Source organism: Salvelinus namaycush, chromosome 13, assembly GCF_016432855.1.
Source record: "Salvelinus namaycush isolate Seneca chromosome 13, SaNama_1.0, whole genome shotgun sequence".
In the NCBI taxonomy this organism is placed as follows: domain Eukaryota; kingdom Metazoa; phylum Chordata; class Actinopteri; order Salmoniformes; family Salmonidae; genus Salvelinus; species Salvelinus namaycush.
The window spans coordinates 44,587,631-44,600,177 of NC_052319.1; the positions used below are offsets into that span (position 1 = coordinate 44,587,631).

A 12,547-nucleotide genomic window follows, 5' to 3' on the forward strand; every position below is an offset into this window, starting at 1 on the left:
GTCCTTTTGGATACGTGCTTTAGAGAGTAGTTGAGATCGTAGTTTAAATGTAACAACTTCTTGCATTCGATTGTGGACATTCAAGAGTGTCTAATCTTAAAAGAATGTGGATAGCTGCTTTTCAACTCGATCCTCAATCTACAGGCTGGTCTTAGATCCTCAATCTACAGACTGGTCTTAGATCCTCAATCTACAGGCTGGTCTTAGATCCTCAATCTACAGGCTGGTCTTATATCCTCAATCTACAGGCTGGTCTTAGATCATCAATCTACAGGCTGGTCCTAGATATGGAGGAACAGTTCTAGTTTTGTTTTTAGACATCTTTACTTACTGTGAGAGTGAAATAAACAAAAGTGTTTGTGTGTTTTGTTGCGACTAGGAGTGGCTGGGGGGGGGGGTTAACAAACTGAAAATCAAACTTGTGACACCTCACCATTAAAAGTGATGTATACACCCTATCGGATTATACAACAAGCTATGGTATTGAACACGAATTCAGTTGTTTGGAACAGCGTGCATTTTTCCCCATACTGGTTTACTTTTCAAATATCAAATATGCCAACAGGGTAAATAAAGTATTTCTTAAATTCTCCTGTTTTGGTGCTTTCCAAGTCCAACTCTCATAAAACCCAAACTTCCCAACATTTATCTAGCCTACGACTGAAAGAATGAAATGAAAAGAATGTTTGTTGCGCCCTAGGGGGCGGGGAGTGTCGAGTGAAGAGTGTCGAGTTACAGTTGATATCCTGTTTACTGAATATTTCCTCTTCAGTCTCTGTGGGGAGCAGGCTAGGCTACTAACTCTGTACTAGACAGTTCAATTATGTATAAAAGCTTCAGAAACAATGAAAAATTGGACTGCAGGTGAGTCAATTGCTGCAGTAAGACTACAGAGAGGCACATATGGCATGTTGTAGCTGTTTTATAGCTTTCACTGTGTTTTTTCAAATATTCAAAAATGCATATTTTTTATTAAATTTGATCCAAGCAGTATGATTAAATAATATATGGTTTTTATGTTGTTATTGTTGCTGTTGAAAGTCTATTTTTACCCTGCATTTTTTTTGGAAACAAATGAGATCTGCTGTTAATGGCTTTGTGCTCATTGGTTGTGATGGTCATTTCCAGAAACATTAAAGGACAGCCAGAGCTTTGGAAGTTTTGGCAAATCTGGTGGAAAAGAAACTCATCCATATGATTGTTGTTCACAACCATTTGGGAAGCCTAATCTCAGCCTTTATCAGGTAAGGAAAACAACAAAGAAGTCAATTCACACTGTGTGTGTGTGTGTGTGTGTGTGTGTGTGTGTGTGTGTGTGTGTGTGTGTGTGTGTGTGTGTGTGTGTGTGTGTGTGTGTGTGTGTGTGTGTGTGTGTGTGTGTGTGTGTGTGTGTGTGTGTGTGTGTGTGTGACCTTTATTTTCAATCGCTGTGCCAGTTTTTTTTCTTGTTCTTTTTTGGATGTAAACAACTTCAGAGTTTCACAACTTCCTCTTCAACTCAACTTCCTCTGCAACTCAACTTCCTCTTCATCTCCTCTCTGCATCTAATTCTAGAATAGGTCCAGTGTTGATGAACTTCTACCATATTTATTTTTGTTTACAGATAATCTCAAGACCACTGAAGAAATGTAATATTATTGTTAAGAATTTTTTAAAGGTAAATGTAATACTTTTACAGAATTATTGATTGAATGCTTTGGTTTGTTGAATTAATCATGAGTATTGTATTGTTATGTCAAGTCATGTCATGTTGTGTCAAGTCATTGAGACACTATAGAATTCCTAATAGTTTTCTGTGTAGGGACCCTCTCGGATTACCACCTTGGAAACAAGCCAGTCTCCATCTCTGGATGAGTGTAAAGTCATAATCAGAGAACTGGCCACAGAGCTACATCGGATATCAAAGGTAGGCCTGGTTAACATCTGAACAGGATAACTCTGTGTGCTACTCAACAGCATTACATGTTCAGAAATAGAAGAGCAGTAGGGATAGAACCGTCCCGATACGGTATAACAAACATTTGCATTGCAACATCTGATCGCCATGGAACATTTGAATAAATGCATAGCAAAAAAAAAATAGGGAGATAAGAATAAAGAGTTTGACATTGTAAAAGGACACATGCAAATTGCATGTGCTGCATACCCTGCCATTCAAAACCGATAAAGAGAGAGGAGGGTCGAGGAGAACACGTAGGCGTTTTCCCTTCAACCTTTCAGTTGTATATGTGTTTTCTATCTCCACAGTATCAAGATAACTTCACCTCCAGCCACGAGGATGGCTACAGCCTGGCAGAGTGTCAACAGTTCATCCTACAATGGGCGGAGGAGTTGAGCATCTTACCGAAGGTACTGTTGAGAACAACCACCAAAAAAAAACAGCAACATTAATGCAATGCTCCTGTAATGATTGTGTACGAGTGACAAACATCTGTTTTTAAAGATATCCGTGGGGCAAAGCAGGAGCTCACCAAAGGCCCTGCGTACCTGCTGGGAGGACTATGAGGTAGAGGAGAGAACATCTCCAAAAGAGGCTGAGAGAAGACTGGCAGAAGCTCAGCACATCGTCTCAGAATGGGCTGCAGGACTGCAATCACGAAAACAGGTCTCACAACTAACAACAACTATTTTTAAACAACCTGTGCTTTATTATGACAAAAAATAAAAGCATTTCAACTTTTTAAGGTTAGTAAATTCTCACATATCATTTCTGTGTCTCTGTAGGACTCAGTGTGTCCAGGAGAGGATGTGTGTTCAGTCCTGCAGGACCTGGAGGGACAGTGGAAGAGAGGGAAGCTACCCAACATGCTCCCTGTCATGGACTTCCTCATCTGGACTGTGTTACAGGAACAGCCTCAAGAGGTGTGGCATGATAGTAACCTAGTAGGATAGGTTTTTTTTTTTCTCTTAATTTATGATGTTGGAATATATTTCTGAGTGATTAGTAGGATAATTCCTCATTAATCATCGGTCACTTTGTCGTACAGGGCTCCATCCCAGAGCTGTGGCTCAAATCCAAGCAGAGGTTCAAACATTCAGGTACATCTCATTTTCAACATGAGCTAAGATAACATGAGTATTACATTGACTGTAGGCCTACACAATACTTTCAGTATATCATTTGACCTGCACGAAACCTGTTTTTTTTCAGTCCTCAAACACTTTTTAAATCTGCACGAAACCAATTTTATCATTTCTCAAACACTTTCTGTTTGATTAAGCAAATGCCTGCATGAATTGACATTTCTTCAAAATGCTTTCATGTTGTCCTCAGCCTTCACCACAGTGATTCCTGAACCAGGTAAGCAGTAGGATTAAAAATAAATTCAGTTGAATTCACTTTTTTCAAATTACTTTTCGGTTGTAAACTCATCAGGTTTTCAAACGTTGTTTTATTTCAGTATGGGACTGGATAAGCAAAGCATCAGGTAAATTAAACTACTAAACCATTATGATTTTTCAACATGACAATGGCAGTCTTAATTCAGAATTGTTTTTAATATTTTTGTTTTATTCACAAAGAAAAAATTACATTATGTAAATTAATAATCCTGTAAAAAAATTTTTTTTTAACTTACAGTTGACATTCTCTTGGACCCTAAATCAGCCAATCCAGATTTCATAGTGTCCAACAATCAGAAACGTGTGAGAGTGGGAAAAATAATAGAGAGTAAAAATGATCCTAGAGACGGATACGGTCACTACCGCGCATCTCACAAGTATGATGGGTGGTGGTGTGCACTGGGAACGCAGGGCTTTACCAAGGGTAGGCATTACTGGGAGGTGGGGGTGGAAGGAAAGACAGACTGGAGGATAGGGATAACCAGGGAGTCTGCACCAAGAAGAGGCTTCGTTGAACTGAACACGTCAACAGGTTACTGGACACTTCGGATGCAGGTCAATGGGCTGAAGGCTCTAACGGTTCCGGCTGTCGATATCAAGATTCCAGAACATCTCAAGAAGATCGGGGTCTACCTTGACATTGAGGAGGGGCAGCTCTCCTTTTATGATGTTGTAGCACGCAGTCATATCTACACCTTCAATGACACGTTTTCTGAACAGGTTTATCCAGTCTTTGGCACAGTAGAGACAGACAGAGACCTTATCATACTGTAGTACACAGCTAAATGGAAAAGAAAAGTCACAGAAGTTATTGAGGATGTCTCATGACTAAGAACCACACTAGACCACAGGCCTTCATTTAGTCTAAGTGATGACATTACCCTATTTTTAACAGGGACATTTGGGGAAATTACTCCGCCCACTTGCTTTACGACGGTACCAATTATGCCAAAAAACACAGCTAATTCCATACACGGTGTATACAATATTTAGTAACTTTGTTCTGAACATGTTCTCTTCCGTCCCCAAGCACAACAGTAATCCATAATGGTGACCATGTCCTATCCTTACTCCAGTTATACTGTAGCAATTTGATTTCTATCTTTCTTTTTTTATGACTTGGGAAAAGCTTTACTTTGTGAATTTATTGATAAGGTGACATTAGATGTTTACTATGATTTCATCAGTTGAGGTTAGCTACAAAAATAATATTTATTTTTTCATACTTCCTCAATGAGTTTGTACAGGACTGACGACGCTATAGAGGCTAAAATCTGTTTCTTTTTTTGTTTTGCACTTAGCACTTTGCACTTTCTGTTATTCTTTCAGGTATGGATTGAACGGAGTATATTTTAGTATCTTGGCTTCCTTGGTTTGATATTTTATTTCAGCTCATGAAACATGGGACCAACATGTTGCCTTTATATTGTTGTTCAAACAGACCATTTGAAGAATTAAATTCAAGACAATTCATGAGGACGTTTATATAGGCACAGATGATGTCCAAACCAATCAGATGTATTTGTCTCTCATCATCAGTCAGTCTCACCTTTCTCTCACCAGCCAGCTTGTTTATGATTTAAGACTGTGTTTATGAGGTAGGACCGTGTTTATGAGGTAGTACCGTTGTTACGGGATTTTTATGAATAATGACTAAAATATGTATACATTTGACTTAGAATTATAACTAAACAGAATACTACTATATTACTGTATGGATGAATGAATCTTATTATAATCATAATGCTGAATATAATGTGTTCCTTGTTAGAAAGAATGGAGTTATCTTCAGACAGGCTGGAATGATGTGTTCCTTACAGGAAATTCTGTCTCTACCCAGGGAGGGGTGAGACCTTGGGTTGGTTGCAGATTGTTTAACAGGTGGCAGACAGTAATGTGAGAACGCTAACTGTACTGCCATTGTATCCGAGAGGAGGAAGGACATTTTAAAACCTATGACGTCAGTTTTATTATATAACCTGATGTAAATTGTACTATGAGGAGTACTCTCGAGAATAAACACTATTGATTAATTGATTTTAAGACTGGTTTCTGTCCATTTTATGCTAATAGGTATCTTACAAATTCTTATGAATGGGCAGAGTGTTTTAATTGAATTGGTTGATAAACATATAGGAATTAAATTCCTTTAACAACCGTGTATATGAGGTAGGTGTAACGATCTTCGTTGGGAGAAAGAGAGGGGGACCAAAGCGCAGCGTCGTAAGTGTTCATGCTGAATATTTAATGGAACAAAACTGAACACTGAAAAACAAAACAATAAAGTGAACGAACTAAACCGAAACAGTTCCGTGTGGAACACACGGACACGGAAGACAACCACCCACAAAACACAACAGAAAACAGGCTCCCTAAATATGGTTCCCAATCAGAGACAATGACTTAACACCTGCCTCTGATTGAGAACCATATCAGACCAAATGAAAAACCCAACATAGAAACACAAACATAGATAACCCACCCAACTCACGCCCTGACCATACTAAAACAAAGAAAATACAAAAGAACTAAGGTCAGAACGTGACAGTAGGCCGGTGTATATGAGGCTGGACCGTGTTGATGAGGCAGGACCGTGTTGATGAGGCTGGACCGTGTTGATGAGGCAGGACCGTGTTGATGAGGCTGGACCGTGTTGATGAGGCTGGACCGTGTTGATGAGGCTGGACCGTGTTGATGAGGCTGGACCGTGTTGATGAGGCTGGACCGTGTTGATGAGGCTGGACCGTGTTGATGAGGCTGGACCGTGTTAATGAGGCTGGACCGGGTTGATGAGGCAGGACCGTGTTGATGAGGTTAAACCGTGTTGATGAGGTAGCCTGACCATCTGCCACCACTACGACTTGCTGTTTCAGTCCCATTGATGGTCTCTGGGAGCACAAAGCTCAACGTTTTGTCAGGCAAGCTGTCTTCACCAGGGTATAATCACAAACACTGCAGTCGTTTTATAGTGTCAAAAGACACACACACACAGATGTCTGTAATCATGGCCAAGTATGGCCTAATATCATTGGTTAATTCTCAAATATTAAAATAAAATACAAAGAACATACAAAAAACAAATGGATAGCATACGATCATAGATTAAATTTAGACTACATAAGCCTACAAACAATTACAATGGCAAAGTCACAATAATCACAAGACTGGCTTCAGATCAAAGTCTACGTTGAGACTGAAGGGAGCAAGGGTCTTTAAATTAAAGATCCAGGCAGCCTCTCGTTTTAACAATACATTGTCGAGGTCACCCCCTCTCCTGGGGAGGGTTACAAGTTCGATGCCAATATAACGCAGAGACGAAATCGAGTGGTTTCTTCCAAAAAGTGGGCCACAACTGGGTAAGTCGAGATTTTACACCTAATGGTGCTACGATGCTCTGAGATAAGTACTTTTAATTCACGCTTTGTTTTACCCACATAATTTTCCCCACAAGGACAAGTTATAAGATAAATAACTGCCTTAGTGGAGCACGTAATAACACCTTTGATTGGGATCTGTTTCCCTGTTTGTGGGTGTTTGAAGGATCTGCATTTATAAGTGCCATTGCATTGAGCACAGCCATTACACTTGTAATTTCCATCCAGTAGGGGCGCAAATAGACGTTGTTCAGGAATATCTTGGGGTGGTAAACCAGAGTTTACCAAATGGTCTCTGAGATTTCTGCCCCGCGAGAATAGGACCAAGGGAAGGTCCGAAAACACACACAACTGTCAGCCCTCAACAAACTGTTACGATCAGTAGGTTTCCTGTAAAGATCAGTGTATAGAACATTATCTTCACACAAGATCAGAAGATCAAGAAAACTGATTTGACGTGTATCAGATTGCATCGTAAATCTCAGATGTTCAGAACAGGAGTTAAGAAAAGCATGGAACGCCTGGAGCTGTTTTGCATCACCCCTCCATAGAACAAACATATCATCAATATACCGTTCCCAAATAATGATGTTAGGCAAGAAAACATTTTTGAGAGGGTTGAAAATAGACTGTTTCTCCATGTAACCCACATACAAATTAGCATAGTTAGGAGCCTTGGGGGATCCCATATCAGTACCCTTCGTCTGAATAAAGAAATCATTTAGAAACATGTGTGAGTACTATTTCAGCCAATGTTATAATGCATGCACTGGAAGGTAGTTCATCAGGGTCACGTTACAGAAGAAAATGTTCCATAGCTCCAATACCGCCCTCGTGTGGAATATTGGTGTATAACGACTCAACATCAAATGTAACTAACAAGGTATTATCAGGGAGAGGATCAAGAGATTCAATGATAGAGATTATAGTGCTGGTGTCCTTTACAAAGGAGGGGAGCTGTTCTGAGACCATACTGCTGGTGTCCTTTAGGAGGGGAGCTGTTCTGAGACCATACTGCTGGTGTCCTTTAGGAGGGGAGCTGTTCTGAGATCATACTGCAGGTGTCCTTTACAAAGGAGGGGAGCTGTTCTGAGACCATACTGCTGGTGTCCTTTAGGAGGGGAGCTGTTCTGAGATCATACTGCAGGTGTCCTTTACAAAGGAGGGGAGCTGTTCTGAGACCATACTGCTGGTGTCCTTTAGGAGGGGAAATGTTCTGAGACCATACTGCTGGTGTCCTTTAGGAGGGGAGCTGTTCTGAGATCATACTGCTGGTGTCCTTTAGGAGGGGAGCTGTTCTGAGACCATACTGCTGGTGTCCTTTAGGAGGGGAGCTGTTCTGAGATCATACTGCTGGTGTCCTTTAGGAGGGGAGCTGTTCTGAGATCATACTGCAGGTGTCCTTTACAAAGGAGGGGAGCTGTTCTGAGACCATACTGCTGGTGTCCTTTAGGAGGGGAGCTGTTCTGAGACCATACTGCTGGTGTCCTTTAGGAGGGGAGCTGTTCTGAGATCATACTGCTGGTGTCCTTTAGGAGGGGAGCTGTTCTGAGATCATACTACTGGTGTCCTTTAGGAGGGGAGCTGTTCTGAGATCATACTGCTGGTGTCCTTTAGGAGGGGAGCTGTTCTGAGACCATACTGCTGGTGTCCTTTAGGAGGGGAGCTGTTCTGAGATCATACTGCTGGTGTCCTTTAGGAGGGGAGCTGTTCTGAGATCATACTGCTGGTGTCCTTTACAAAGGAGGGGAGGTGTTCTGAGACCATACTGCTGGTGTCCTTTAGGAGGGGAGCTGTTCTGAGATCATACTGCTGGTGTCCTTTAGGATGGGAGCTGTTCTGAGACCATACTGCTGGTGTCCTTTACAAAGGAGGGGAGCTGTTCTGAGATCATACTGCTGGTGTCCGTTAGGAGGGGAGCTGTTCTGAGATCATACTGCTGGTGTCCTTTAGAAGGGGAGCTGTTCTGAGACCATACTGCTGGTGTCCTTTAGGAGGGGAGCTGTTCTGAGACCATACTGCTGGTGTCCTTTACAAAGGAGGGGAGCTGTTCTGAGATCATACTGCTGGTGTCCTTTAGGAGGGGAGCTGTTCTGAGACCATACTGCTGGTGTCCTTTACAAAGGAGGGGAGCTGTTCTGAGATCATACTGCTGGTGTCCTTTAGGAGGGGAGCTGTTCTGAGATCATACTGCTGGTGTCCTTTAGGAGGGGAGCTGTTCTGAGACCATACTGCTGGTGTCCTTTAGGAGGGGAGCTGTTCTGAGATCATACTGCTGGTGTCCTTTAGGAGGGGAGCTGTTCTGAGATCATACTGCTGGTGTCCTTTACAAAGGAGGGGAGCTGTTCTGAGATCATACTGCTGGTGTCCTTTAGGAGGGGAGCTGTTCTGAGACCATACTGCTGGTGTCCTTTAGGAGGGGAGCTGTTCTGAGATCATACTGCCGGTGTCCTTTAAGAAGGGAGCTGTTCTGAGACCATACTGCTGGTGTCCTTTAGGAGGGGAGCTGTTCTGAGATCATACTGCTGGTGTCCTTTAGGAGGGGAGCTGTTCTGAGATCATACTGCTGGTGTCCTTTAGGAGGGGAGCTTTTCTGAGACCATACTGCTGGTGTCCTTTAGGAGGGGAGCTGTTCTGCGAGTGGTCTAATAAAAAAGTCAACAGAAGTAGATAGAGGGGCTGCATCAATGCCCGCTACAATAGGGGCTGTTACTGCCTCAATGCCCGCTACAATAGGGGCTGTTACTGCATCAATGCCCACTACAATAGGGGCTGTTACTGCATCAATGCCCACTACAATAGGGCTGTTACTGCATCAATGCCCACTACAATAGGGGCTGTTACTGCATCAATGCCCACTACAATAGGGGCTGTTACTGCATCAATGCCCACTACAATAGGGGCTGTTACTGCATCAATGCCCACTACAATAGGGGTTGTTACTGCATCAATGCCCACTACAATAGGGGCTGTTACTGCATCAATGCCCACTACAATAGGGGCCGTTACTGCATCAATGCCCGCTACAATAGGGCTGTTACTGCATCAATGCCCACTACAATAGGGGCTGTTACTGCATCAATGCCCGCTACAATAGGGGCCGTTACTGCCTCAATGCCCGCTACAATAGGGGCTGTTACTGCATCAATGCCCGCTACAATAGGGGCTGTTACTGCATCAATGCCCACTACAATAGGGGCTGTTACTGCATCAATGCCCACTACAATAGGGCCGTTACTGCCTCAATGCCCGCTACAATAGGGCTGTTACTGCATCAATGCCCACTACAATAGGGGCTGTTACTGCATCAATGCCCACTACAATAGGGGCCGTTACTGCATCAATGCCCACTACAATAGGGGCTGTTACTGCATCAATGCCCACTACAATAGGGCTGTTACTGCATCAATGCCCACTACAATAGGGGCCGTTACTGCATCAATGCCCACTACAATAGGGGCTGTTACTGCATCAATGCCCACTACAATAGGGCTGTTACTGCATCAATGCCCACTACAATAGGGGCCGTTACTGCATCAATGCCCACTACAATAGGGGCTGTTACTGCATCAATGCCCACTACAATAGGGCTGTTACTGCATCAATGCCCGCTACAATAGGGCTGTTACTGCATCAATGCCCACTACAATAGGGGCTGTTACTGCATCAATGCCCGCTACAATAGGGGCTGTTACTGCATCAATGCCCACTACAATAGGGGCTGTTACTGCATCAATGCCCACTACAATAGGGGCTGTTACTGCATCAATGCCCACTACAATAGGGCCGTTACTGCATCAATGCCCACTACAATAGGGGCTGTTACTGCATCAATGCCCACTACAATAGGGGCTGTTACTGCATCAATGCCCACTACAATAGGGCCGTTACTGCATCAATGCCCACTACAATAGGGGCTGTTACTGCATCAATGCCCACTACAATAGGGGCCGTTACTGCATCAATGCCCACTACAATAGGGGCTGTTACTGCATCAATGCCCACTACAATAGGGCTGTTACTGCATCAATGCCCGCTACAATAGGGGCTGTTACTGCATCAATGCCCACTACAATAGGGGCCGTTACTGCATCAATGCCCACTACAATAGGGGCTGTTACTGCATCAATGCCCACTACAATAGGGCTGTTACTGCATCAATGCCCACTACAATAGGGCTGTTACTGCATCAATGCCCACTACAATAGGGGCTGTTACTGCATCAATGCCCACTACAATAGGGGCTGTTACTGCATCAATGCCCACTACAATAGGGGCTGTTACTGCATCAATGCCCACTACAATAGGGGCTGTTACTGCATCAATGCCCACTACAATAGGGGCTGTTACTGCATCAATGCCCACTACAATAGGGGCTGTTACTGCATCAATGCCCACTACAATAGGGGCTGTTACTGCATCAATGCCCACTACAATAGGGGCTGTTACTGCATCAATGCCCACTACAATAGGGGCTGTTACTGCATCAATGCCCACTACAATAGGGGCCGTTACTGCATCAATGCCCGCTACAATAGGGGCTGTTACTGCATCAATGCCCACTACAATAGGGGATGTTACTGCATCAATGCCCACTACAATAGGGGCCGTTACTGGATCAATGCCCACTACAATAGGGGCTGTTACTGCATCAATGCCCACTACAATAGGGGCTGTTACTGCATCAATGCCCACTACAATAGGGGCCGTTACTGCATCAATGCCCACTACAATAGGGGCTGTTACTGCATCAATGCCCACTACAATAGGGGCTGTTACTGCATCAATGCCCGCTACAATAGGGGCTGTTACTGCATCAATGCCCGCTACAATAGGGGCTGTTACTGCATCAATGCCCGCTACAATAGGGGCTGTTACTGCATCAATGCCCACTACAATAGGGGCTGTTACTGCATCAATGCCCGCTACAATAGGGGCTGTTACTGCATCAATGCCCACTACAATAGGGGCTGTTACTGCATCAATGCCCACTACAATAGGGATGTTACTGCATCAATGCCCACTACAATAGGGGCTGTTACTGCATCAATGCCCACTACAATAGGGGCTGTTACTGCATCAATGCCCACTACAATAGGGCTGTTACTGCATCAATGCCCACTACAATAGGGGCTGTTACTGCATCAATGCCCACTACAATAGGGGCCGTTACTGCCTCAATGCCCGCTACAATAGGGCTGTTACTGCATCAATGCCCACTACAATAGGGGCTGTTACTGCATCAATGCCCACTACAATAGGGGCCGTTACTGCATCAATGCCCACTACAATAGGGGCTGTTACTGCATCAATGCCCGCTACAATAGGGGCTGTTACTGCATCAATGCCCGCTACAATAGGGGCTGTTACTGCATCAATGCCCACTACAATAGGGGCTGTTACTGCATCAATGCCCACTACAATAGGGGCTGTTACTGCATCAATGCCCGCTACAATAGGGATGTTACTGCATCAATGCCCGCTACAATAGGGGCCTTTACTGCATCAATGCCCACTACAATAGGGGCTGTTACTGCATCAATGCCCACTACAATAGGGGCTGTTACTGCATCAATGCCCACTACAATAGGGCTGTTACTGCATCAATGCCCACTACAATAGGGCTGTTACTGCATCAATGCCCACTACAATAGGGCTGTTACTGCATCAATGCCCACTACAATAGGGCTGTTACTGCATCAATGCCCACTACAATAGGGGCTGTTACTGCATCAATGCCCGCTACAATAGGGGCTGTTACTGCATCAATGCCCACTACAATAGGGCTGTTACTGCATCAATGCCCACTACAATAGGGCTGTTACTGCATC

General features: G+C 43.7%; 1 protein-coding gene across 2 annotated transcripts; it reads left to right on the forward strand.

Annotated features, from left to right (window-relative positions):
* The first annotated feature begins 747 nt into the window (after nucleotides 1-747).
* LOC120058548 (E3 ubiquitin-protein ligase TRIM7-like) lies at nucleotides 748-4,819 on the forward strand. Of its 2 annotated transcripts, XM_039007330.1 has the most exons (11): nucleotides 748-864; nucleotides 1,129-1,244; nucleotides 1,604-1,657; nucleotides 1,802-1,906; nucleotides 2,248-2,349; nucleotides 2,444-2,605; nucleotides 2,725-2,862; nucleotides 2,988-3,039; nucleotides 3,275-3,301; nucleotides 3,402-3,428; nucleotides 3,581-4,819. In XM_039007330.1, exons 1-11 carry the CDS (start codon nucleotides 846-848, stop codon nucleotides 4,114-4,116), a joined length of 1,338 nt encoding a protein of 445 aa, XP_038863258.1. In that variant the 5' UTR covers nucleotides 748-845; the 3' UTR covers nucleotides 4,117-4,819. The 2 variants fall into 2 exon arrangements, with proteins under 2 accessions (XP_038863258.1, XP_038863259.1); XM_039007331.1 differs by lacking the exon at nucleotides 1,604-1,657.
* The last annotated feature ends 7,728 nt before the right edge of the window (nucleotides 4,820-12,547 follow it).